Source organism: Perna viridis, chromosome 8 (genome assembly GCF_037379345.1).
Source record: "Perna viridis isolate PV_CMFRI_1.1 ecotype Kerala chromosome 8, ASM3737934v1, whole genome shotgun sequence".
NCBI lineage: Eukaryota > Metazoa > Mollusca > Bivalvia > Mytilida > Mytilidae > Perna > Perna viridis.
In genome coordinates, this window is record NC_142452.1 from 41965437 (window position 1) to 41993379 (window position 27943).

Here is a 27943-nt window from a genome sequence, read left to right on the forward strand (position 1 = left end):
TTCATCTAAGAATCATAAGGTAAGGCAATATTTTTGTCAACTTAATAAATAATGTAAATGTCTAGTGTCCTTATTAATTATTTGAAATCCCAAATTACCAATATGGGAAGCTTGGAAAGACAGCTTAGAAAGTTGACAAGAAATTCTTTACTTGTCAACTTTTCCTTTCTTTGCATGATTCTTAGGTATGCCTGTAATAAAATAAGTACATTACCATTTCCTTATCATAGTAAGTTTCAGAGGCTGTTGGAGCTGGTATTTCGGTTTGTTTCTCTTCTGGAAGATTGGCAGAACAGTTCTTTAAGATATCTTCTATTCCACTTAAAGTCTAAAAAATTTAAAAAACATTGAATGGATGGATGGATCTACGTATTCTCATTTTCAGTGTGACGTTACACTTTAATTCAATTGGTTAATTCAAGGAATTTATATTGACCAGAAGGCATTTGGACCTTCCAAGTCCTTGTGCCAAGATGGAAAAATCTTAATTTTAATCTTAATCTGTTCAAAAGATCATTTGAAAGCTACAATCTTTCAGGATTCTACTTCAGTCAACCAAAAGCAATCTACACCTCCTAGATCTTGAAGTGCCTGGATGTTAAAAGAGAATAACCTTTTAACTTGGTGTAGGTTATAAGAAGATATGCAAAATAGCATCAAATATTTAAAATTCCTTAATCTTTCGGACAGAAAAAAATTTTGTCAGGAAACTGACAGATGGACAGACAGTAATTTACACAATAGTCAAAACAAAATCCTGAGAAAAGGTCAGAAAATAACATAAAATTTTAAAAATGTTTTACCTGTCAAACAGACAGACAGCAGTGAAATGCCAAGATTTATACATTGGTAAAAATACAGGCCTGAAAACATTTACTTTACTTACAGCATACATGAGTTAAAAATGGGAGATAATCTACAAAATAATCCTTTCTCACATCAGTTGTACTTACAGGTAAGTCTAGAGGTAAATCATACAACCTGGTTGCCATGGTTCTTAGTTCTCTGTCAGATAGTATTCTAAAAATAGATTTTGTTTACATATTTATATGGAAGATTGAAAAAAAGTTCAGCATAGCAGTGATTGGCATAGTAATGACTTTTACAATTTAACCATTGCTGACCATGAGAATCCAGGTAATTTCATCCTAAATTGCATTACCTACACAAGTTATGTCATTATCATAATGGGGCAGGGCTAATTATTAAAAAAAACTAGGACAAGCTACATTTAAATGGATTATTATGAATGATTATTAACAATTCTAATATGACTGTGTCTATTCAAAATTATGAAGAAACAAGTCCTATTAGAATCAAAATAAATCATGGAAACTCCATTTTATCATTGTTTTGCCACAACCTGGCCATTTATGTTGTTACTTAACATCCCACTATCACTCAGGGTAAGACAATACTACATAAATGGCCAGCCCATGGTAAAACAATGATAAAATGGAGTTTCTGTGAATTTTTTCTTAAATATATGCACCTTACTTTGTAAGCAATAACTTTCTACATTTTTCCCATTAAGACATGTAGATAGATGTAATCACTGTTTTAAGGAGGTAGACCTAGGGTAAGGGACATAACGCTTGAAATCAGTGATATGTTAGAATCATATTCAATTTCAACAAAGCCTCTGAAGCTCTCATTTAAAGTAGAATAAAATCAACCCAAGTTACTTAGATGCTTACATGAGATTGATGTAAAATGCTGAATACAAAACTTCCAGTAATTTTTAAGAGTTGTGTCCCCTACCTCTGGTCTACCTCCTTAATTGAAGCCAATAACATGTTTAGGTACAGTGAAACCTATCTATACAGAACCCTGAATTAACAGATGACCTGTCCAAACCAGATTTCTTCCAAAGTTCCTTCAAGTTAACATCAGTACATTTTTAACCTGAGACCGTATAAAGTAAAAACCTTCCCAAACCAAACAATTTCTTCAGTCCCAATGAGAATCTGTTTAAACAGGTTTCGATGTAGTTTATCATGACAAAAGATGTGATTTAGCAAAAATGTACTTTTGCAATTAACTTAGGTTTCTTTTATTTCTATCTCACTTCATTGGTCTCATGGTTGCATGCATGCCTTAAATGTGGGCAGTTATGAGTTTGATCGCTGTCACACCAATGACTTGAAAACTGATAGTCACTGCTGCTCTGCCAAGAATGTGGTAGTTAAGGGGATAGAGTGACGACCAAAATCTAAATAATGTGTCTGAATGAGGTGGCCTGCCTACCTGCGGCCTGTCACTTCGGCAAGGTAGCACATTAAAATATTGCATCGCACATTGGACTAAAACAAAGCAGGATCTGTTCAATTGGTCAGTTGTTCCAGTCCTGAAATGCATGAAATATCTGCCATAGGACATTAAAACAATAATCAATCAATTAATCTTCTTTTCTTATTGGGTTAATGTGAGTTAATTTCCTCATGAATTTACCTAGAATGATCAGTGTCCATCTGGTCAAAGATTTCCGCTGCCGTGATATTCCTTGTTACCCCCATCATATAGTAAAAATATGAGAAAGCAAACTGCATGTCGTCAGAACTTCTAACTTTGTGTGATGATGTTACATCCCATTCTTCAGGAAATCTGTAACAAAAAGAACAATTTCAAAAATACTTATAAACCATTACCAAATTCCTCTCTGGGTCGCGTGAAAATGGATCTGTCACTCGAAAATGGTCATTTTTGTCCATTTCTGGTCATTATTTGTTACCGGTGGGGTTCAACGGGAACAAATCAGGAACCAAAGCATATTCATCCTACAGCCTGAAGACTGTGAAGGCTACTGAAGCCAAATAAAGTGTGTTACAGTCACGAGTGGGGGTCAGGAGCCCTCTGAAGGGTCACTCTTGTGAAAAAATGAGGATTTTTTCCAACTTTTCGCCTGTTTATCCTCAAACCGGAAGTAGTCAATACAAGGGGTTGACATCGAAATGGTGGTGACAGAAATCATTCTTATTCAGTTTCCAGGCAAAATAAAGTATTACAGATTAATTCTGCTCTGGTGAGGGTCTGAGAAATAAACCCTACTTCCAAAAAAATCTCATTTTTTTCAACAGCAGAAACTCATGACCTCTTCTTTTAGCATTCAAGTCATTATTTATTAACAAACTCTATATCAGATAGCCTCATTTTAAAGCACAGTCACACTGCTTGCAGATGGACACAAATTGCGCTTTCCTAAACTAAAATTTACTCTGCCAGAACGGATAATGCGAAACCAGGTCCAATCCCTAACAGGGCTGGGTGTAGCACAACAAGCGTTAAGACAGGTTATTGTTGATTACAGGTGGTAATATGACACATTTGGCTGTTCTTGGTGTCAAATTAATGGTGTTAACAGGTCTAACAGTCATTTGACTCCTTCAGTCTGTGTGTCACACTTAGGGAGTACACTGCATCGTGTAATTTGTAACTCAAATAACCTTTAGTCAATATTATTCAAACTCTACTGGTTTTTTTTTTTCTCTACATTTTTAGCAATGTTCAACTTAGCCAATTTTCAGCAGTATATGCTATGATAAGTGTCACCGTATAGATTGTAAAGGGGGGATGTATTTGATATAGTTATTATGTAGATCGTATGCATATATGATCCGTACTTGAATTTGATAGATTATTAGTTGTTTATAATCTAGAAGGGGGATGTTTTGTTTATATGTTATCAATCACTCATCATATCATTCGTCATTAATTCATATTCATCATGACGTACATGTATTTGTAATCATCATGACGTACATTTAATCAATACGACATGAACTATATTTTGACTTTATACAGTATCGACATTCCCGCGCCACGGGCACTGCATGTCTTACTAACAAAATATTATAAAATCAATAACAATTGAAAATTTGCTCACTCCACAATAGTCGACGGAGGACGCAAGTCGCCGTTCAGGTACGAATATTTATTGATTAAGAAATTTATTTCATTTCTAAAATATTTTATTTGGAAACTTTATTATTCAATGAGATAAAGTTTAATAAGATTGATAGTAAGTAAATTGGATAAACGTTTTAGCTATTTGGAATTCATATAGTTTCAATTTGACAATAATCATTATTCTTTAGTTTAATAATATTTCATTTCAATTTCCGTAATTCATTTTCACAAATTTATGCAAAGTTAAAATTCGTATAGTTCATTCATTTCATGTTAGTTTATCATTCAATATCGGCAAATGATAGTTTTTGTGCATCGATACTCCGTAAATACACATTTATGGAATGTGTAGATCTTGTGCATTATTTTCAGGTTACGCTGTATTTGGCAAACATGTATATGTTTATTTTCAGACGAATAAAGTTAAATTACCAGGACGACTTTTTATGCAGCCATAATACAAATATTTTGCCGATGTCCCGGCCCTTGTATTTTGACCTGCGACAAATGGAGGTTCCACCGAGATAAGCTATAGTCCATGGTAATAATGGTACAACTTTATTAATGGTACTACTTTATAATGGTACAACTTTATTAATGGTACTACTTTAATGGTACAACTTTATTGATGGTACTACTTTAATGGTACAACTTTATTGGTACAACTTAAAATTACCAAATTTCAACTTTAACCACATATGTTCCGGAACCACGACAAACGGTATTGGTAAAATGGTTGGGATCCATACAAGAATTCCAGCAAATTAGCCGTCCGTATAATTATGAGAAGACATGGTTAAAGTATTGAAATTAGATTAATTGTGGGAAAGTCAACATAATTACAAACCATTTATGTATTTGCGCAGACTTTATTTCAACAAAACATAATTTCGTAACATTGAAAGAAATTACAAACAGTATGCAACTGGAGTCAGTCCGATACCGTAATAGGAGTCGAACGATGTGCAGTTCCTTTTAATTTGCCGATAAGCAATTTGTGTTACATGATATGATGTATAGACGCCAGCGACAGGTCAACTGAGGACATTTTGCCGAAACATAAATATTTACAATTTTATTCATTTATATTGTGTACATGTGTTTATGTATTGATGTTTTATGAATATTGATATTTTAATTATATTTATCAGATTTATGAATTAATCTGCACACTGAGCACTGTAGATGTAATCACTCTCAAGCATGTCTGCCGCGACAGTTTCGACTGACATTGACTGATTATTGGTAAGTATCATCATTGTTCATTTCATTTTCATTGATCATTTTGCATGTTGAATTTATATTTGAGTTTAGTAACTCTATTAGTTATTATGGCATCGGGTGGCAAAGAGACACACAAGGAAGAGCAAAAGAGTAGTATTGAAAGTATTAGTGAAGAGAAAATAGCTCTTATGATCGATATTATTAATCGACATTCAGATTACAAAGTTGTTACATCTGAAGAGTTCGATAGAATGAAACATATTCCTTCTGCATTTGTAACTAGTACCCCAGCAGTAAGGAGCAGGCAAACGCCTACACATACCCCACCCCCTATTCATGATTTTCATGCCACAATGGCACATGATAATCCTGGTGTGTCTCAAGCTAAACCTAGAATACCAATATTTTCTGGGGAAGAGAAAAGCGAAGTGAATTTTGACGTATGGAAATACGAAGTCAGATGTATTATTAGAGAAGGGAATTATAGCGATATTATTTTGCGACAGAGTATACGTGGGTCTTTGAAGGGGAAAGCAAGAAGTTTGCTACTTTCATTGTCCGATGACGCTACACCGTCCCAGATTATAGATAAACTTGAAGGGGTCTATGGGAATGTGTTTAATAGTGAAGCATTACTGCAGAGATTTTATAGTGAAAATCAACAACCAAATCAATCAGTTGCTGAATATGGTATGCAATTAGAGGGTTTGATACAATTGGCTGTTGAAAAGGGTCAAATAAATCCTGCAGCTAAGAATGAGATGCTTCGGTCAAAATTTTGGTCTGGTTTGAGAGATCCATCATTGAAAAATGCTAGTAGATATAAGTATGATACTGTAATGGATTTTGATCAGTTAAGAAAAGAAATAAGATCAATAGAACTTGACTTATCTAATTATCAAAGGTCTAAAAGTACTGAGAAAAAGATACAACAACAAGCTTCGATTACTCAATCAGATAAACTAGATGAAGTATCGAAATCGTTGAAATCTCTGAACAAGAAAATAGAATCTATTGAAGATGAACTTAAAAAGTTGAAAGAGTCGAATAGAAATGAAAAACAAAATCAAAATGGAAAAGGGTCAGGACAAGGTTATAGAAGTTATAGAGGTTATAATAGTAGAGGTACGAATAGAGGTCAGAGAGGTAGTTTCGGAGGTAGAGGAAACTATAATAATAATTACAACAACCAAGGTCAGAATAAATCCGATAATTTAAACGGATAAAGGTCTCGGTTGAAGGACGAACACGTGACTTTACACAAAAGGTTTCAGAAACCTTTAGTCCTAAAGAAAGTTATGATAAAGATCAACAAAGTCTGTTAGATAGAATGGTTGGAAAAGCTAATGAGGCAAATATCATTGTCAATAATGTTAAATGTAGGGCATTGATCGATAGTGGTTCAATGATTTCAACAATTTCAAGCTCAATGTTGAATAAATTGAAACCAGTACCTGAATTACGGGATCTGAGTGAATTATGTCTAACTGTCAATGTAGCAGGTGGCGCTGTTTTGCCATACCAAGGTTATATCGAGGCCAGAGTTAAGGTCAGTTTTATGTCACAAGATGAGGTTTATGTACCTCTATTAGTTGTTTCTCCGACTGAATACAATCAGAATGTTCCCATTGTAGTAGGGACAAATATAATCAAGCTTTTCCATATGTGTATGTCTGAGGATAATACTCAAGGTATTCCGAAAGAATGGAATTTAGCATTTAGTACTCTGACCGAATCAATTGTAGGTAAAGTTAAATCTACAAACAGAAAGCCCTTAAGGCTAAAACCCATGTCAGTCATGACGATTAATGGATTAGCTAAATCCAAGGTTTCATGTGATACAACTGTTGTAACAGAGAATTTAGAGGGCGATAACTCTGATTCTTTAGCAGTTTGCCCCAGAGTTGTTAATCTGAAGGGTTAAACTTGTAGAGTTCCAGTCAGAATATTTAATATGACAGCGAGAACAGTTGCCATTAAACCTAAAACAACTATATGTAGTCTGAACGAGGTCAAGGTCATGCGTCACATAGACTTAGATTCGAATGAGAAAAATGTTACGAAAGATATGCCTTTAGAGGAACTTGGTATTAAAATATCTGATAGTTTAGATTATGAGGTAAAGGATAGATTGCGAGGTTTGCTTGGAAAATGGAAGTCAGTATTTTCCAAAGGTTCTTCTGATATAGGGTATACAAAATTGTTAGAACACGAAATTAAATTGACCGACGATAAACCATTTAAAGAGCCGTATAGACGTATACCACCGGCGTTGTTTGATGAAGTTCGCGAACATGTTCGGGAAATGCTAGAAGCGGGTTGTATTCGCGAATCGAATAGTCCGTTCTCGAGTAACGTTGTACTTGTACGAAAGAAAGACGGTAGTCTTCGTTTCTGTATCGATTTTAGAAAGTTAAACAAACGTACCGTGAAAGACGCGTACGCTCTACCGCGGATAGACGAGACGATTGATTGTCTGTCGGGTTCTAAGTTCTTTTCCCGCCTAGATCTCCGTTCGGCGTATTGGAATTGTGGAATCAAGGAATCTGATAAATTTATGACCGCTTTCAATTTAGGCCCTTTGGGATTTTACGAGTGGAATCGTCTCCCTTTTGGATTGACAAATTCCGGTGCGACGTTTCAAAGGTTAATGGAACGATGCATGGGCGAGGCTCATTTAAGACAATGTCTAGTTTTTCTAGATGATATAGTCGTGTTCTCGAGTACGATCGAACAACATTTCGAACGTTTGGAATCTGTGTTTAAGCGTCTTGAAGAGAATGGTTTAAAACTTCGCGGCGATAAATGTGAGTTTTTCAAGAGTGAGATTAAGTACCTTGGGGTTATTGTATCTGCCGACGGTATTAAGACCGATCCCGATAAAGTATCCGCCGTAAAAAGCTGGCCTAAAGTAAGTGGTGTCAAAGATCTTAGAAAATTTCTTGGTTTTACATCATACTACAGAAAGTTTATCAAGGACTATGCTAAGATTGCAAAGCCATTAAATGATTTGTTAATTGGTCACCACACTAACAAAAAAAAGGCTAAGCCTAAGAAGAAAGCAAAGCCAACTCCCTGGCAGTGGGGTACCAATGAGCAAAATGCGATGGATGCAATCATTAGCAAGCTTATAAATCCACCTGTTCTTGCTTTTGCAGACTTCTCGTTGCCTTTTATTCTTAATATAGACGCATCTGGAACTGGTCTTGGTGCTATATTGTATCAGAGAAGAGAAGGTAAAGAGAGGGTCATTGCATACGCTAGTCGTAGTTTACGTGGTCCAGAACGGTTATATCCGGCCCACAAGAGGGAATTTTTGGCACTTAAATGGGCAGTAACCGACAAATTTCATGATTATCTGTCAGGTAGTAAGTTTGAGGTCAGAACTGACAATAACCCATTAACCTACGTCTTAGATAAAGCTAAGCTTGATGCTACAGGACATAGGTGGGTGGCCGCATTGTCAAACTATGATTTCAATCTGAGCTATCGGACCGGTAAATCGAATATTGATGCCGATATTTTGTCCAGAAATCATACTAATCTAAACCACATAGACTGTGACGTCATTAAGGCAGTATGTAGTTCAGCAACTATTGCTCAGTCAGAACAACCAATAGTAGAAAGTTTACTGTTATCGCAAGATGCAGAAATTGTCGACAATATGGATTATCAGTCAAATTTATCCGATATTGACTGGTCCAAAGAACAGAAATGTGACATTGCAATCAGTAGAATTATCGAATTAATTAGTACTGGACATAAACCGACGAAACGGCAGATCTCGAAGGAAAGCGATGACGTCAAGAAATATATAAGAGAATGGGATAAATTATATATGCAACAGGAGGTTTTATATAGAAAGAGTTTTATCAACAACGAGTCAGTTTCTCAGCTAGTGTTGCCCGATATCTACCGTGAGATCGCTCTTGTAGGTCTTCACGACGATGTTGGTCATCAGGGCCGAGATAGGACTTTGTCGTTGGTAAAATCCAGGTATTATTGGCCAGGTGTAGATAAAGACGTTGAACGTAAGGTGTCGTCATGTGCAAACTGCATTCTAAGAAAAACCAGATCAACGAAATCCGCAGAATTGATTAATATATCTTCGTCTCAGCCTTTGGAGATTCTATGTATAGATTATCTAACACTGGAACGATCCAAAGGGGGTTATGAAAATATATTAGTCATAACTGATCATTTCACAAGGTATGCTCAGGCAATTCCAACAAGGAATCAGTCAGCTAAAACTACAGCCAAAAGTTTATGGGAACATTTCATTCAACATTATTCGTTTCCATCTCGTATACATAGCGACCAAGGTCGAAACTTTGAGTCGAAAGTTATCAGAGAGCTATGCAATTTGGCAGGCGTTAAGAAATCACGCACCACCCCTTACCACCCACAAGGTAATGGCCAATGCGAACGATTTAATCAAACTCTGTTAAATATGCTAGGCACTCTCGAAGATGATAAAAAGGCGAATTGGAAGAGTTATGTAGCACCGCTAGTACATGCATATAATGCTACTAAGCATGAAAGTACTGGTTATAGTCCGCATTTTCTAATGTTTGGTTGGCATCCACGTCTTGCTATTGATGCATTTTTAGGTAGTGACGTCAACTCTTCTTCGACAGCCGATCGAAATTCGTATGTCTATGGTTTGAAGAAAAGATTGCAGTTCGCATATAAAACGGCAGCGAAAACAGCAGAAAGGGTTAATAGACGTCATAAATCTCGATACGACCTCAAGGTACGTCAATCAACACTTGAACCGGGTGATCGAGTATTATTGAAGAATGTAGCATTCAAAGGAAAACATAAATTGGCAAATAAATGGGGTAAAGAACCTTACATCGTAATGTCTCGACCCGATTCTGAAATTCCAGTTTATGTGATCCGACAAGAACACGGACGAATCCGAAAAACGGTACATAGAAATATGTTATTACCGATTACATCTGTCCAATTTCTGGATTCTGGGGAAACGAGTCGGAACCGCCCAGAAAGAAAGGAGACGGAAGTTTGTGTCGACGTTACAGAATCGAATGAGAATGATTATTCAGTTGGTATTGACGATGTGGAGTATGAACCGGAGTCTAATTCCGAGGATGAACTCGTTTTTGTAAGACATGACGGATCACAGAAACAGGTTAGTCCTTTGAATCCATTGGCAGTTCCGTTTGATCCACAAGTAATCGTTAGGCGTGACAATTATTCGTCCGATTCAAGTTCGAGCAGTTATAATAAACTGTCGAGTTTAACTGATACCCGATCGAGTGCGACATTAGAGAATTCGATTTCCGATGTACGAGAAAGTAGCGAGTCCGTCGTTGAACCAAATGTTAGTGAACCGGATGTTACACCAGAAATCCCAGTTCGTAGGTCTACTAGACAAGTCAGACCACCTATCAGATTTAGAGATTATATTACATAGTTTTATTAATTCATTAATTATATATATTTCATTTTGCGATTTTGTTTATATTAACGGAAATTTCCATATAGAATATATATTCATTTCTTTTAGATTGAAATGAACCCGCGGACCTATACATACACCTCCAGTAGAGGAAGAACACTGGAAGGCAAATTGTTTTGCCAACATTTATACGTAAAACCGGGTGCAAACTTGAGACAATTATGTGACAAAGCGTACGATGATTTAAAAGATATAGATGGTAACAAAATCGTTTATTTTATAGCGGGTATACCGGACATATGCTCCGTTCGCAGAGCAAACTGTTATCAAGAATCTTGCTTAGAGATCAGAGATTCAAAAGGAGAAAAGATCAATCATATGCAGATTTTTAAAACTAATATCCGTATGATAGAAGAGAAGTTAAGTTCCATAGATTGCAAAATAGTAATGGCAACTATTACTACTATGAGTTTCGTGGTATGGAACAATATAAGACTTCAACAAGGAAAAACTTCTTATCTTCTATTGGATACGCATTATGATAATATGCAAGAGATGCTGAACGAAATCTTAAACAAAATAAATAGTTATATTACAGAATATAACACCGGCAACGGATTTGTCACACCGTTTTTGCACACACCAGTTCATAAATATAATAAAGGCAGAATTCGATACGTTTATTCGAAATTGATTGATGGTGTACATCCGGGAATCGAATTACGTGATGTATGGATTCGACGTTTGAATTCTGTATTTGAATGTAATGAGTCCAAGTTGAATAATTGAGAAACAAAATGGGTTCACAAACATGATGTAAATCTGTCTGATATTTTGATAAATTGTATTGTTTGCAATATTTTACATGTGTATAAATAAATACTTGTTTTCATATGAATTTTGGACATTTGTAATCGCATAGAGGCGCTTGCCACATGTTTGACTTGGGAATGGCCAAATTTCATTTTGAATATTTGACTATGCATTTTCGATTGTATTATAGGTTTATTGTTTTGTCATTGGTTTCGGGGACGAATCCCATTTTTCTTATGGAGGGGGTGTATGTCACCGTATAGATTGTAAAGGGGGGATGTATTTGATATAGTTATTATGTAGATCGTATGCATATATGATCCGTACTTGAATTTGATAGATTATTAGTTGTTTATAATCTAGAAGGGGGATGTTTTGTTTATATGTTATCAATCACTCATCATATCATTCGTCATTCATTCATATTCATCATGACGTACATGTATTTGTAATCATCATGACGTACATTTAATCAATACGACATGAACTATATTTTGACTTTATACAGTATCGACATTCCCGCGCCACGGGCACTGCATGTCTTACTAACAAAATATTATAAAATCAATAACAATTGAAAATTTGCTCACTCCACAATAGTCGACGGAGGACGCAAGTCGCCGTTCAGGTACGAATATTTATTGATTAAGAAATTTATTTCATTTCTAAAATATTTTATTTGGAAACTTTATTATTCAATGAGATAAAGTTTAATAAGATTGATAGTAAGTAAATTGGATAAACGTTTTAGCTATTTGGAATTCATATAGTTTCAATTTGACAATAATCATTATTCTTTAGTTTAATAATATTTCATTTCAATTTCCGTAATTCATTTTCACAAATTTATGCAAAGTTAAAATTCGTATAGTTCATTCATTTCATGTTAGTTTATCATTCAATATCGGCAAATGATAGTTTTTGTGCATCGATACTCCGTAAATACACATTTATGGAATGTGTAGATCTTGTGCATTATTTTCAGGTTACGCTGTATTTGGCAAACATGTATATGTTTATTTTCAGACGAATAAAGTTAAATTACCAGGACGACTTTTTATGCAGCCATAATACAAATATTTTGCCGATGTCCCGGCCCTTGTATTTTGACCTGCGACATAAGTGCATTGCTTTAGGAAATTTGTAACCTACAATGTAGTTTTTTTTAACATGCTTAGTGTTTCTATTCATATTGAAGGTAATTATGTACTATCAAATATATGATGGTGGTGCAAGTCATAACATGTACATTGGTTCTTGTTATAAAGTAAATTGCCTCCACCCACATCTTAAAAGGGTATGATATATAATAAAAAGAATATAGCAACAGCACTCAACTGATGAAATAAAACTTGGTCTACAAATTCATACAAGATGAGGTCAATAACCCTTTCACAAGATGTAGTCATAAATCAGAAAATAAAAAAAAACTTCAGCTTTCTTTACTTAAACAAACACTTTTAAATTTTATAACTAAAAGTTAAAGCAAAATTCTTGTAAAATGTGATTACTTTATAAGGACCATCAACTTAAGTTTGTGTATAAATTGAAAACACTGCGAAAAAGCAAGCATTTAGTTTCTATCTTAGGTTGTCTAGGTAAGTCTGAATCTTTACACATAAATCTACCGGTAGCAACACATTTGTCTAAAGTTTTGAATTTGTTTAGATGTTTGTCTTGTGACCAAAGCCAACATTTTACAAAAATTTCAGAAATGATTTAGCCTATACAGGAAATTTTAGCATATCAAATAAGTTTCACATCATAGAAATCAAACAGTAAAATTGAAAAACAGGAAATTTATAAAAATTTAAAGTAAGTTTACATCAATAGAATAAAAACAATTTACTTAAGTCCATAAAAAAATGTTACAGCATTTTATATATATATATATTATGTACAAGCCATAATATGTCATAATCATTCAGATGGAAGTATAAAAATATGACTTTCCCTGGGCTAAATAAAGCTTTTATTTTGTGACAAGGAATGTGAATTCTAGAGCCCCAATTGTCCATTTTCATTTTTTTGCAACTGAATTTTTGGTAGAATTTTTCTGTCAAATATTGTGCTGTTAGACACACTTTTCGTTATCTCCATTTTGTGCCTGTCCCAAATCATGAATTTCCCGCCTCTGTTTGTATTGTTTTGTCTTCACTTCAGTTAACATTTATGTTGCTCGAGTATATGGAGGCAACTAATTCATCGTATCTGTGTATACCATTGTTTTCGGGCTTGCTGCAGTGACCCCTCTAGTGAGGGTTTCCTCATTATTCATTGAAGACCCACAGGTGGCCTTGAGCTGACATTTTTCATCCCCTGTTGGGTTGTTCTCTCATTGACCTATTCAACCATATCCATTCTTGTTATATTGACTGTACATGCAAATAATGAAATAACAGTTTCAACGTTATTTAATTAAAATTCTACAGTTACAACCAGCCATAAAGGTATTTCAAATGGAATTGCTTTTAAGTCAGATCAAGTTGTTATCCAATAGTTCATGGTAGCACAAACCTTGAATGTAACGCTGTCATAATAATTCTATCTACAAAGTGAGGCATGTGACCAGGAACCTTTCTAGCAGTAAAACCAAATTCTTTGTTGTAAATTTTGTTGACATGACGGAGTGAATCACCAAACGTGTCCAATAACCTTCTTCTAGGGGAGACAACTTCTCCTATGTACTGTTTTTCCAATTTCTTTGCTCTCCTCATCTAAAACAAACGTCGTACAAAAATGTAAAAAATGATGAAAATTAACACAGGCATTCCTATACATATAAATATTGACCCTGTGTCCTTGAACTCTGAACCTGAAAACAAAATCAGGTTGTATACATTTGCATACAGGCTAAGCTTATACCACTCCAAATTTTATAAAAGGATGTTGTGTTGTTGACTGTTCAAGTGGGTGTTAGATGAAATGTTGAAAGGAGGACATAAGTTTGTTTTTTGTTTTTTTTACTTTTTTAATTCACTGAACACAGAATAATAACTATACCACATCTACAAGTGCATATCCTTCCATTGCTGAATATAAGATCATAAAACTGCTAGGCTAATTCAAACACATCATATCCCTCCCCCTTTTTTAGTGTTTAAAGTCCCATTACCTCAAAAATGAAAAATCTTAAAGATAATTTCTTTCCATTGTGATATACACTGCACCAAAATATTATTAAATTCCATCAAAGTGTTTTTGAGTATCTGTAAGAAAACTGGGGGAAAAAACATCTGACCCTCTTTAGGAGTCCAATAATTTTAAAATGAATAGAAGAACACAACTTTTATCACATTCATTCATGAAAATGTGGCACAATATTTTTCACATTAAAGATTACAACAATTATTTTAATACTTCTCTATACATACCACTGGCCTTCAATTCTGATTTGAAAGCACTTAACAACTCATACTATTTCAGACCTGTGTAGCCACTGTGGCTAAATTTGGCAACTAGAACCAATTTTATGGTTAAAGAAAACTTACCTTGTCAATCTCAGAAAAGACATTTTTTTGTTCCCATGGAAAATGACTTTCATCATAATATTTCCCACCAAATCTTATGATATTGTCTAAATCATGTGATTTATCTCCCTTAGTAAGTGTCTGCCAATTTCCTGTCATCTCCATAGGTACGTCAACCAATCCCAGTAATTTCCTGCTACCAGGATGAGTCTGACTTGTGTTGTAAATGGAAGGATTTCTGAGATATTCCTGATACTTCAACCATAACATCATTTGTTCAATGCTGAAACCCTTCTCAGTTAGTTCTTCTGCAAAATTATACATTTATCAATATGAAGGCAATGGCCTTGAGTGAGAGCTTAGTCTGAAGCAAAAGTATCGGGTTCCCTTCTCAATAAATTAGATTTCATGCCATTTATTATTTTAGCAAGTTAGTTTAGGAATTTTTCATCCCTAATAAGCGGGAGACAGGAAATCAGAACATTCCAAATACTTGTAAAATTATAGGAAGAACTGTGCCAGATTCAGTGTAGATTGCAGGGTTTTATCAAGATATTTCCAACCGGAAATATGTTTTTTGAAAAATAACACAGATGTCTTTGAAAAGTTTTGTCTAGTTAGCATTTTTACTATTTCTAAAGCTTCAATGTATCCTGATGTAGTGTTTTGCTTGGACTAAAGTTTCTCAAGTGTCAGTATGATAAATTTTCAGATGAATTTCTATACATTAAAGAGGGAGTTTGCTCACTTATTAGTGAAACTGGTCCTATTATATAAAAAATGTCAAACTGAGACTGTCCTCAAAACATCAACTTTAAGCAATCAGCCAAAGAACAATGGCAAATTTAAAACTAGAGTAGTTTGATCAAAGAAATGCAAACAAGACAGCATAAAAATTTCTCACCATGCTCCCTTTGTTTCAGTAAAGCAGAGTACTGGATCTTTAAGAACTCTGGTAAATCTACTGTGCTCAGGTTAACATTCTCTGGAAGTAGCTTCTGATCAATGTGCTTAGGCTGTACATGGCTGAAATTGGCAATGACTTTATCATGGTGATTTTATAGCTAACAAGATTTACAAATATCATGAAGGGTTACACTTCATAATATTATCACTCATTTAAATTATCAATTTTAAGCATTATGGTTTGAGTCAATCAATGACAGTTTTGAAAATAAATAAACCTACTCCACTAAAATCGAAGGAACACATACAACTAATCTGAAAACCAGGAAAATGTCATGGCAACCGCTGAGGAAATTTTGTTTTTATCAAAATGTCTTCAATAACCATTACAGCATCTTCAAGTACCATACACGTTCAGATTTGTACTTTAATTACGGTAAGATACACTACCATTTATCATCAGAATTTTTGCAATGTAATCAGAAGTGCCCTCTCCTGCAGTCCTGCAGTTCATTTAAACAAAATTTTGAAGGAAGAGGGGGGGAGGGGGGCAAATTATTCATTAGCAAACTTTGATTTTTTGGGAGTTTTCATATTTCTTATACATTTTTGCTAAAAGAGCAGCAAGAAAGTTTGTATTTCAAGGTAAATTCTGAGATATGAAGTCATTGTGCCAATGAAACCTTTATCCCTAACTTACATCAGGTTTTCAGGAACTTCATAGACAACAGGAAGTTCCACCTCCTTGAAAACATTCCCAGTCCTATTGACATTTTCTACTGTTTTGGTCTCATTTCCAATGGTCTTGTTGACTTGCTTTGTATCCAAGGTAACCGTAAAATTGTACTGAAAAACACATTTTTTGTTATTACAGTGTAATAAGAATCTAAATACATGTATGAAATATTCTTGGGTTTTTGACCATTTACAAGTACTGTAAAAGTACAATTGTTCGTGGGATACCAATTTTTTGGGGTTTCGTGGGTAGGCCAAACCACAAAATTTGGTTCCAAACAAAATGTAGAATCCTATTGATATATACACTGAAAACCTCAAAATCACAAATTCAAGAATCCACAAACTTGTGCATCCTCCCTAATCCACAAAAATTGGTATCCACAAATTAAAGTACTTTCACAGTGCCTTCAAGTGAAAATGAAATGTGCATTAAGTGTCAGTCCTTGCTAGTATCAGGCAGTAGGTGAAACATGGTATGAAAAAAAACCATCACTTTGATAGTGGAATTTGACTATTCACACGATCAGAATCAGGGAAAGCAAACAAGATTTTCCATATCATGCTGGACCATTGAATTACAATTTCATTGAAATGCACTGAAAATGAACATTTCAAGAGCAGATAACTGTGTCAAAATCCACATTTTCAAAGATTCTATTGAAAAATTTCTGAGCAAATACAATGATGCAGAGATCAAATAATGGTCTTTTCAAATAGAGAAAGTATCCTTGAGTGATTTTACATTGTCAGATCGGTTGGGTTTTGACAGGCATGTTTCTGATTTTTTCCAATTTTGCCTGATTCTTACAAACACTTACACTTAATCATTACTTCTTCTTGTTGCAATACTGTGAATGCATTTATTTTCCTGATTGTGATCTTAGCAAGTTTTCAGTTTGGTTTACATTTAAACCTGACTTTAGTGAACTTCCAAGGGAGAGTAAAATCTAGGTCACATCAGACAAGTGGACTTTTTATTTGGGTTAATTTTACATATAAAGCACTATCAATGGCTGTTTTAATCATGGTCTTATTAGATATGTTACTGCTGAATACATACGGTCTGTAAAATATACTAAATAATTGAATTCTCACATAAAAAAATTGCTGTTATGTAAAGTCTCCCACTGTCATGAGACAGTGTCAATGGATGAGAATCTTCCATATGAACAGTTCAAAAGGTAAAAAGGTATGTCAGGCCTTTCATTAAGAGGTGGTACCAGGTACTTTTACTCATCTAAGCTACTGAAAGGTACCTCCATCCAGAATTTTAAAATTTCATATAGTTTTATAAAAGAAAATGATGAAAAGTACCCCCTACAAAAGAAAAGGTACCTAAATTTCAAAATATTAATGAAAGCCCTGATATGTAATGAGCTGTTTCATATTAAAGAAATGGTTTTTGCAGATATCAATTGATTTTAATTTTCAAAAATTTTGTCATGCTCTATTTAATTGAAACTTGGCAAAAACAACATATTAATCTTTAAATAATCTGAGTAGGCAAACTTGACAAATATGGCTTCTGTTTTCTTTAAATTGTTTTTTTTTATTTGATGCTGTTTTGGTAACTACACCACAGAAGTAAACAACCAGAATAAATATTTTACTCCTTTGTAAGAATCAGGCAAAATGAAAGTCTAAAACATGCATGTAAAAAAAAAACACCAATCTGACAATTTATTTTAACTCAAAGACAACATCTTTATTTGAAATTTCGGTTACCTGCATCTGCATCACTGGATATGTTCAGAATTTTTTCACTGGAATGTTTGAAAAAAGAGCCTTTAAAAAAAATAATCTGCCCTTAATTGGTTTGAAATGCTCATTTACAGTGCATTTCAACAGAAAATTATAACCCATTTGACCAAACTAATATGGAAAATCTTGTCATAAAGGTACTACTAACTTTAACCAAAAATCTTGTCTTTATTCATTGATTCTGATGGTACAATTAATCAAATGACATACATTCGGAATGGTGGATTATTTCATTCTGCTTTTCACCCACTGCCTAATTCTTACATAAACTTGTACTTAAAGTCTACAATTCAATTAGCAATAAAACAGTGTTTTGAAAATGCTGTTTATATACTTATTAATTATGACTACCATTCAAGATTTTTTTTTTTTTTTTAATTTGTATTATGGCTTTTAAGACCATAATAATAACTACTTCGATTTGATAGGATATAGAATTGTACTGATTCAATTAAAGAATACTTTCTCAAACTGTAAGTATAGAAGGCTACACTTTCCCCCTACATCAAGACCTCAATATTTAGATGTAAAAATTTGTCATGGAATACTGAACAGTAAGTAAATCTTCAAACTATAATTATCTAAGTGGTTCTCATATTCAAAGACTTCTCTTTTTACCTAAATTGGGAAACCAATGTTCGACAGCAACACATTTTTCCTGGCTTTAATACAGTAGCGTGAATAAATTTTAAACACTGTAATTATATAAGGGGTTTCTTTTATTTTGTACTATTTACCCTACCAGTGCACCTGGTCCATGCTCCCAGTTTTTAGTGGAGTCCGAGTTGCTCATTTGCTTTTGTTACTTTGTATGTATGATTTTAGTTACTTTATGTTCTTTGTGTATGTCTGTTTTCCATATCTGGTCTTTGTCCCTTGATCACATTCTTTTGATTACCGCTGTAACCTTGGTTCTCTTGATTACTCTTTTATTGATAGACAACACCTTTTCTTCTGGTCCATAGCTATTGTTTGGTTGTAACATCTTTCAAGGTTTCTATAGCATACAGTTATTTCTTGTAAGTAAATTTTCACCATAAAAAGAACTTAATCCCCTTACCATAGTTTTCTACGTCTAAAGCCTATCCAAAATGACATGTGCATCAAAATTTCTAGAGAATCGCAGGATGTTTACCCTACCGATGCACCTGATCATTTCTACCATTCATTGTTCATTAGACAGAACAAACAGCTAAGGTCTCACTAACCACTTCCGGGTCAAATGGCCACCCCCCTATGTAGTACCAAAAACACACTGAACCTAGACATATGCATTGTAAGTGCATTATTTGTGTGTATTATGATTAAAGGTAGTCAAAATAAAGCTGAAAATGTGTACTTTAAAATCGTATATGTAATTAACTACAAAAGTGTATGAATATTGTTTACATGTGTGAGTAATTTGCCTCCATGCTGTCAGTTAGCAGAACAGGTAAAAATGTGGATTTTCAGTATTATTTATTCAAGTAAATTTTGTGAAGAATTTCTACAATCATCGTACCATTAGCATAATGATTTTGGAAGCCATATTTTCCAGCTTCACAACGGTATGCAGCTTTAAGATGTCATTTGTCCTGGGAATTCACAGTGAGACTTTGAAAATTACTTTTTTAACATGTAAAGTAATGGAAACGTTAGAATTGGTTAGTGAGAGCTAAACAGAAGCTGTTTATACTATATCACCACCCTTTTTTTTACAGTTTTTTTTAAATATTTGGTATGCTTTAAGCCAAAATATGGGATTTCATAACCCCTATTTAATTTACAGCCTCCATCTTACCTCAAACTTTTCTGTTACATTGGCATAGTGTCCTTTCAGATGAAAATGTAATGTTGTCAAGTTGTGACCTTTGTTAAATACCATGGTGATGACCTTGTACTTGTTGCCAACAGCAACAGACCTTATAACAGATGATTTTTCATATTCTGCTGACTCAACATTTCCTCTTTCTGTAACTATTGATGTGAGATTGAAGAACACCACATATTCACCTAAAAAACAAACAATACTTTCAGTACCACTAATAACAATCAGTATTATAGCTAAATACTCAGGCTCATCAACAGGAATAAGTTTTAAATTGACCTTGATTTTTAACCTCTCAACTTTTACAAGACTTTTCTAACTCAACTTAAATATAGGTATAAGTATCAGTAAGACACAACCTTTTAATTGACATTTTAAGTAGCACTGAACTTTGACCCCCTGATCCCTAATGTACCAAATTATTTACATAACAGCTGAAGTAACTTTTCTCATTTTCACTTCTCATGGTGGATAAAAGCACTTTAGCAAAATAAGTGTTTTAAGATACTGATCACAGTGGATACATGGAAATATTAAATCCATATTTATTGGTATTATACTATACTTTTGGCTGAAACAAATGATTTGATGTACAACTAGGATTTGAAATTTGGGATTACTCAATCATTTCAAATTTTAAAATAGCAAGAACTGTGAGTAAAACTCACTGGCCCTCAATTGCAACACATAAAAAGTCATACGTTCCCACTTAAAAGCATACAGCTATAATAATTTTGCTTCATGCATATCTATTTATAATACCCACCCATCCAATAAAGTTTCATCAAAATCCATTGAGCAGTTAAAAAGTTGTGCTTATACAAAATGTGGACAGACAAACAGACAGACAGACAAGGTGTTATCTGTATATCCTCAAAAACTTTTGAAAAGTACCAGCAGAAGAGGCCCATTTAAAAGAACCTAAACTGGTCAGAGCAGCTGAAAAGTTGTGCTTATACAAAATGTGGACAGACAGACAAGGTTTTTCCAATATATTCCCAAATATTTTGCTACTTGAAGAGGATACACATTCAGTATAACTTAAACAGGTCAGAGCTAACTAACTTTTGGTAACAAGCACAGACAGACAGACAGACAGACAGACAGTAAAGGTGTCATCTGTATATCTTCAAAAACTTTTAAAAAGTACCAGCTGAAGGTGATACATTTAAAAGAACCTAAACTGGTCAGAGTATACAAACTATTGATAACAAGTACATGTATTCTTAAAATCAGATATTTGACACCTCTATGTACAAATAATATCTTATTTAAATTGAAATTCCTTCCTATCCTAACTTACAAAGCTGCTTATAAGGACAACTAAGGAATGAACTAGCAAATATTGATCACGACATTTCTTAATAAATACATCAATTAAATTCACACACAAAAAAATTCAATAATTATTGATATTATTGGCAGTTTACCAAATATAGATCTAAATTCAAATGAATTGATTTTGATTTTAAATAACCAATATATTCTTCATTTATATTTTTTCTATTTATTTTATAAAGCAAACTAAGTTTCATGCAGTTAAAATTTTTAATTAAAACTGTAATACAAGTAACTGTAACTGCTTTTGGGAAAAAATCCCCCTTTGTTGCTTTATAGAACCAGTTGTATAAGATTATTCAACTTTGATTTATTTGCATCAGTTCAAAAGAATTGAGTTGTACTAGCAGTGGAATCCTCAGAAATTCAATTAAAGAGGTAGACTTAGGGGAAAGAGACAAAACTCTTAAAACATCATTTGAACGTTTGTATTCAGCATTTTATTTCAATTTCATGTAAGCATCAAAGTAACTTGGACTGATTTCATATTCTGTTTCAAATGAAAGCTTGAAAGACTTTGGTGAAATTGAATATGATACAAACATAACACTGAGTTCAAGAGTTATTTCCCTTACCCTAGGAGATGTTGGTTATTTATGTGTCTTTGTGTTGTTATTTAACATTTCACTTTATTTTGAAGTGTCTTAGTTCTGTTAATGTTTATTTTATTACTTTTGTTGTCGGGGCCTGTCAGAGCTTATTTGTTTATTTTATTACTTTTGTTGTCGGGGCCTGTCAGAGCTTATTTGTTTATTTTATTACTTTTGTTGTCGTTATTTACACTTGTTGAACACATTTTGATGATTTCTGAAAGTATTTACAGTTTTGTACTATTTACCCTACCGGTGCATCTGGTCCATGCCCCCAATTGTTAGTGTAGTCCAAGTTGCTCATTTGCTTTTGTTACTTTGTATGTATGATTTTAGTTACTTTATGTTCTTTGTTGTGTATGTCTGTTTTCCATGTCTGGTCTTTGTCCCTTGATTACATTCTTTTGATTACCGCTATAACTTTGGTTCCCTTGATTACTCTTTGATTACCGCTATAATCTTGGTTACTCTTGTATTAAGGTTATTTCATGTGTTTTACCATATTCGTTCCTTTTTCTATAATCAAATCACATAAACAAATATAAACAAAAACAAAAGAATAGATTTGGTATCCAAGGAAAAACACATTTTACTTGATAATTATAAACAAACAATACTTCTTGTACACGAATTCAACCATATTCTGTGAGCATGTACACAATTTGATTGTGAGTGAAACTTTTAATAAATATGCTACTATCAAAAGATAAATGGTGGAAAAACCTTTAAATATGGTCCATTTAGAAATCGGTAAATATTTAAACAAATTCATGATTTTCGACTGTAAACACATAATAAATCATGTTCACATAAATATAAGCAATCTAAATGATCCGTTAAAGATAGGTCAACTCCTACGACGATCCTATTTCTTTATCAGAGCTTTAAATAGCCAACATTTCAACCCAGCAATGATTGTAAGATTTAGTAAAATGGAAAATAAATCTCCAATTTTTTTTAAATGGTGTTTCCGTTTCAGCAAGTCCGATTTTCTAAAGATTTGTTTATTGGATAAACACATGCTGTAAAGTCAATTGAGCTTTGGGTAAAATACATAGATGTAATTATCTAGCGAACTTTTCTTCCTGCTTTCAGCAGTTTGCGAACTTACACAAAGGTAATAGTTTTTGTTTTTTCTAACTTGTTTTAACACTGTATTGAGCTATATGTTATAACTTTTGTCACTCTTTTATTGGAATTTTAAAACTTTTAAAATTTTTTGATTTAAATTTAATTTTCTTGACTTATTAATTAACATATTTTAAGTGAATTATAATTAGACAAATGTATCTATTGAACTAGAGAATTGTTTTGTTTTTTTGTAGGGGGGGGGGGGGGTTAGTTTTGTGTTTTTGTAGGGTTTCTTTTTTTTTTGGGGGGGGGGATAGGTAGTGGCAGTAGATTATACACAGAGGTGTACCACATAAGCAAAAATAGGTGTTTTTTTTTAAATTAAACTTATAAAGTACTTAGCAACACAACTGTAATAGGCAGCATTAAATAAAGTAGAAAAAAAAAAAGAGTTTTCCTCGAATAAAAGACGTAAAAAATAACATCACAAAATATAAAAAATATATTAAGTACTTTAAGCTTTAAGCTATTATTTCAGGCTTGTATGTGGGTGTTGCAAGAGGTGCATTCACATCCTCTTGTCAGATGTATGTAAAAAAAATGATTGACCTCTTGTACACCTCGGTGTCTGAGGATAAATAAAGTGTTTGTATGTTTGTTTTTGTTTGTTTGAAAACAAATAGGCACTTTAAACTAATTGTTTTGATTCAACTGTTACCAGATTCCCAGCCTTTTAATTTAATCCCCCCCCCCCTTTTCAAAAATCCTGTGTAAGGGTCTGTACTTGAATCTGAATTATTTTGATTACAGAGTTTATAACGGATACGAAATTGATTGAAGAAACAAACCCCTTCACTGGAGTTAAGCATGCCATGATGGCAAAGACGTCAGCTCATTTCTAGTTTTTCAACCTTTCACCCTAAGATTTAGTCTTTTTACACCCGCTACAAGAAGTGGCAAGATACCATGTGGTATCCTCCATGTCCGTGTGTCTATCCATCTCCCGACGGTTTCCAGATGACAACTGGAAAACTGATCTATGAAATTTTTTGAATCTTTGCACCCTTGTTCAGTATCATAAAATACAAGTTCAATTGTCAGCAAAATATTAAACAAAATTTTCAAGATAGGCTATTTTTAACATTTTGCCATCTCCCTTTTTCTTTACCATTACATTGCAGGGAATCAGGCCATTTGGAACATTTCACAATCCCCCCATTTTCATCTTACGTGGGAGGGTATCACTTAATAATCCATTAATGCCCTTTTTTAAATTTCCTTCTAAATTCCAAAACAAATGCCAGATTCAATAAAAACTTGTTTATACATTTATCTGTTTAAACAACTTCCCCATGTCAGATGTTGAAGGTAGTTCTTGAAATTTTCAAATCATAAAGTTTAACTGAATTTCAATTATTACGTAATTCAATAATGAAAAATTCTTTTAAGTCAAGAAAACACTTAGTGCATTTTAAGTCCGGGAATATTCATTTCTATAACATCCAAGTATTTTAAGCAATGATAATATATTCATTCCTGCTACAAGTGGTTCATTTATATTCATATGTATTGATTTTTCTGGTTTATGAGGTTGTAAAAATAAGTCAATTTTATAAAGTACCACTTGATTTGATAAGTATAGATATTTGCAAGAACCAGGCAAAGGATGATTCTAGGTAAAAAAAAAAAAAACATTGACCAGGTCATGAGAATAACAATCATAAAAAATGCAAAACTTTGAAAATGCATATATAGTCAACTATTTATTTCTTTCTTATCTAAATTCATTCTCAAAAACTTACTCAAAAATACTTAACAAAAAATAAGGAACACAAACAATCAAATATTTTTCACTTTCGTTATGGAATCTGCCTGACTTTTAGAAATAAATGTTCTAAAATTAAAGTAAATGTCCAAGTTAGATTCAGGCACCGATACACGAACAACCTCATGCAGAACTTTTTTTAGTTAAAACAGAGAAAACATGCTAAACACAGATAACTCTGTTTAGACTTTACTGATGTAGTGTCAGTCTGTGTAAGAATCAGGCAGTAGGTGAAACATGGTATGACAAAACCCACCATTTTGAAAGTTTTATTTGACTATTTGCACCTTCAGAATCAATACACAAATTAGTATTTTTCAGTGAAATTAAAGATTTGTGCAAGATACTGTTCGAGTTAAATGTATACATATACACATACATGTTCAGTCAATAAATTTACTGGTTGAACAGTAATGGTGACCTAAATAACAATGATTATTTTGTTTTTTTTTCTTTTCAGGTTTAAAACAAAAAGATAAGTTTGATTATGTGATGAGCTGAATTAGTTAAATGCTACAGGACCAGTAAAAATTCTCTCACTTTGGTCAAATTTCTCTAAGACAGCTGAAAAACAGTGAAACAAACCCTAGAGAAGTTTCCTAGGAATCATTTGAAATCAATTTTTGGAATAGCAGAAAATAGTTTCTGTTGAATAAGAATTCAAACTTAGAAAGCTTTAAATGAACAGCACAGCAGACCATCACAAAATGTCAAGACCAAAATCTAAAGACCATGACAAGAAGCTTGATTTCTCAGATGTCGTCTGCAAAGATCATAAAGCCCAGAAATGTGCATCATTTTGTAAAGAATGTCGTAGAGCAGTTTGTTCTGTGTGCGTCTCAAAGTCTCACAAGAACCACAGAACTGTACAAATCAGTGATGGATATGAAATTCTGCTAAAAGACTTGAGTCAAAAGAAAAAGGATCTTTTACAAGACATTAAAATTTTGGAAGAAAGAGAGAAAAAGGTTGATGATAAGGTTGAATCTCAACAAACTCAGTTTGAGAAAGCAAAGGAAAATATTACAAATCAGAAAGCTGCTTTAATTAAAGCAATAAATAAGCATGCAGACAACCTTCTTTTAGACTTAGATGATAAGCAAAAAGAGGCAACAAAATTGCTTAAGGAGTCACAATATCAGCTTACAAAAGCTCGAAGGCAACTAGATGATAAATTCAAAAAGTTGGAAGCTCTTGCAACTACAACAGATACTGCTAAATTGTTTAATGAAATGGATACAAAAGAGCAAATAAATAAATCTGAAACAAACCATGGCAACAAAATTGTCACATGTCGACCCAAATTTATGAAAGGACAATTCAGAGAATCAAGTTTTGGCTCTTTAAAATTGCCCATGATGGTTGAGAAGGACATCAAGCTTAAAGTCATTAAAAACAGCACTGTAAGTGGTAGTGGAATTTTAAACATTTCTCCAAGCTCAGGGAATGACAAAACCATGTGGGTTGGCGTGAAATCATCAGAGCAATTAGTTTCCTTAGAACAGGTTTCTTTCAAAGACAGTAACATTAAAGTTGTATCCCAAATGAATAAGTACGAGGTCACATGTATGGCTGTTGGGCCATCAAATGAGATTCTTTTCTCAGTTCCAAAATCAACCCACTTAATGAAAATTGATTCCAATGGCGGTGACCCAGAAACGACACCTATTGGTGTACCACCATATATTCCGTCCGCTGTTCATGTGACAAAAGATCATACTGTCATTATAGGGGCAGGTAAGCCTGACAAAACAGCATACAGCCTTAAAGGATCTGGTTCCCTGTACACGATGAGTATGGATGGGAACCAGCAAGCTCAATATAAACTTGGTGAAAACAACAAACCACTATTTTCTTACCCATGGCTTGTAACCAGTACTGACAAAGGAAATATTTTTGTCATTGACCGATTTTTTACAAAAGAAGAGTGCAGAGTTGTCATAGTTGACAGTAATGGAGAAATACTTAACATTTTCAAAGGAGATGAGAAATCTGGAGCAAGTTTATTTGCAACAGGAATGACGAAAACTCCAAATGACGAAGTTCTCATATCCGACGTGAAGGCACACACGTTATATCTTCTTGACTCAGGAGGCAACTTTATCACCAGCTTCAACACTAAAACTGTTGGAATACAATACCCATACTCATTGGCCTTCTTATCCAAGGGGAGGCTATCCATAGGGACCAATGCTCCCACAAAGGGAGGTAATAACACTGCCAAATTGTATGAGGTGGAATATAGTGAATTTTAAGGATGATCAGCTTGTGTATAAAGTTTATAAATGTTCCAAAATTCCATAATTTTTTCTAAATTTTTGATGTTTCAAGTTAATTTAAAGCAAATTACAATTTTCTGATTTCTAACTTCCACTTCTAAATGAAATGGAACCATTGATCAGCTTGCATTTAGTTTTGTACTCCTTGGTACAATATAATATAAACTAACCAGAGTAGTGTTAATATTTCAATTTTATTTATCCAGGATTTGAGAAAGATATGAAAATGTAGATAACTGTCATGTTGCAATCATAAAATTCTAATTTCAAAAATTGTTCATAATTAGATGCCCATTGAATAACTGCATTGCCCACTCTCAAAAAGAATAAGTACAGGTGACTGTGACCTTTAACCTTCTGACCTTAAAAATCAAAGGGTGTCTTCCCTGACACTTAAGAGTTATATTATTGCAAGTTTTATTGCACACATCAAATTCCACATCCAGACAGGAAGCAGAGGGCTAGTGTCAGTAAATGAAAATTGTTTTAAATTTTAAGTTTAGAGTTCATATGAAAATATTCGTAGCAAGAGTGTGCCAAAATTCAGACATGGTTTACAGAGCCAAGAAAAAAAGTGGAAATCAGAAGTAATTATACAGTAATAAAAAGAACTGTAACAATAAATTTTGATGTTCAAAAGCAGAAGAAAATCAGGTCAGTGCCAAAATACAAAAATTTGATCATCCTAAGTTACATTTATAAAAGGCTGCTTAAGAATAAATATTAATGGGAAATACCTGATAAAAGCAATAAGTTTCTTTTGTATGGAATGAATGGGTCTGCATTCCAGGTG

General features: G+C 33.6%; 3 protein-coding genes across 9 annotated transcripts in view; 2 read left to right on the forward strand and 1 right to left on the reverse strand.

Annotated features, from left to right (window-relative positions):
• On the forward strand, positions 1 to 27423 carry LOC148610572 (uncharacterized). Of its 5 annotated transcripts, none has more exons than XM_088595728.1 (2): positions 1 to 19; positions 25332 to 27423. In XM_088595728.1, the coding sequence occupies exon 2, from the start codon at positions 25552 to 25554 to the stop codon at positions 27124 to 27126; it is 1575 nt and encodes a 524-aa protein (XP_088451854.1). In that variant the 5' UTR covers positions 1 to 19; positions 25332 to 25551; the 3' UTR covers positions 27127 to 27423. The 5 variants fall into 5 exon arrangements, with proteins under 5 accessions (XP_088451854.1, XP_088451852.1, XP_088451853.1 ...); XM_088595726.1 differs by lacking the exon at positions 1 to 19 and adding an exon at positions 18584 to 18713; XM_088595727.1 differs by lacking the exon at positions 1 to 19 and adding an exon at positions 18746 to 18794.
• LOC148610571 (N-acetylglucosamine-1-phosphotransferase subunits alpha/beta-like) overlaps positions 1 to 27943 on the reverse strand; it is a 63519-nt gene that overhangs the window by 7506 nt on the left and 28070 nt on the right. Inside the window, exons 15-22 of the mRNA XM_088595714.1 lie at positions 20021 to 20232; positions 16442 to 16587; positions 15740 to 15861; positions 14857 to 15143; positions 13883 to 14082; positions 2452 to 2604; positions 954 to 1020; positions 215 to 328 (exon numbers count right to left, since the gene is read on the reverse strand). Of these exons, the coding sequence (XP_088451840.1) occupies positions 215 to 328; positions 954 to 1020; positions 2452 to 2604; positions 13883 to 14082; positions 14857 to 15143; positions 15740 to 15861; positions 16442 to 16587; positions 20021 to 20232 (1301 nt within the window). The remainder of the gene's footprint in view (positions 1 to 214; positions 329 to 953; positions 1021 to 2451; positions 2605 to 13882; positions 14083 to 14856; positions 15144 to 15739; positions 15862 to 16441; positions 16588 to 20020; positions 20233 to 27943) is intronic.
• On the forward strand, positions 4524 to 6360 carry LOC148610573 (uncharacterized). 3 transcript variants are annotated; one of them, XM_088595730.1, is made up of 2 exons: positions 4524 to 4676; positions 5058 to 6360. In XM_088595730.1, exon 2 carries the CDS (start codon positions 5196 to 5198, stop codon positions 6354 to 6356), a length of 1161 nt encoding a protein of 386 aa, XP_088451856.1. In that variant the 5' UTR covers positions 4524 to 4676; positions 5058 to 5195; the 3' UTR covers positions 6357 to 6360. The 3 variants fall into 3 exon arrangements, with proteins under 3 accessions (XP_088451856.1, XP_088451858.1, XP_088451859.1); XM_088595732.1 differs by having other exon boundaries at positions 4529 to 4707; XM_088595733.1 differs by having other exon boundaries at positions 4558 to 4627.

Coding starts and splice junctions, on each gene's coding strand:
- LOC148610573 (XM_088595730.1), top strand. CDS start 5,196: ATGTTGAATTTATATTTGAGTTTAGTAACTCTATTAGTTATTATGGCA.
- LOC148610572 (XM_088595728.1), top strand. CDS start 25,552: ATGAACAGCACAGCAGACCATCACAAAATGTCAAGACCAAAATCTAAA.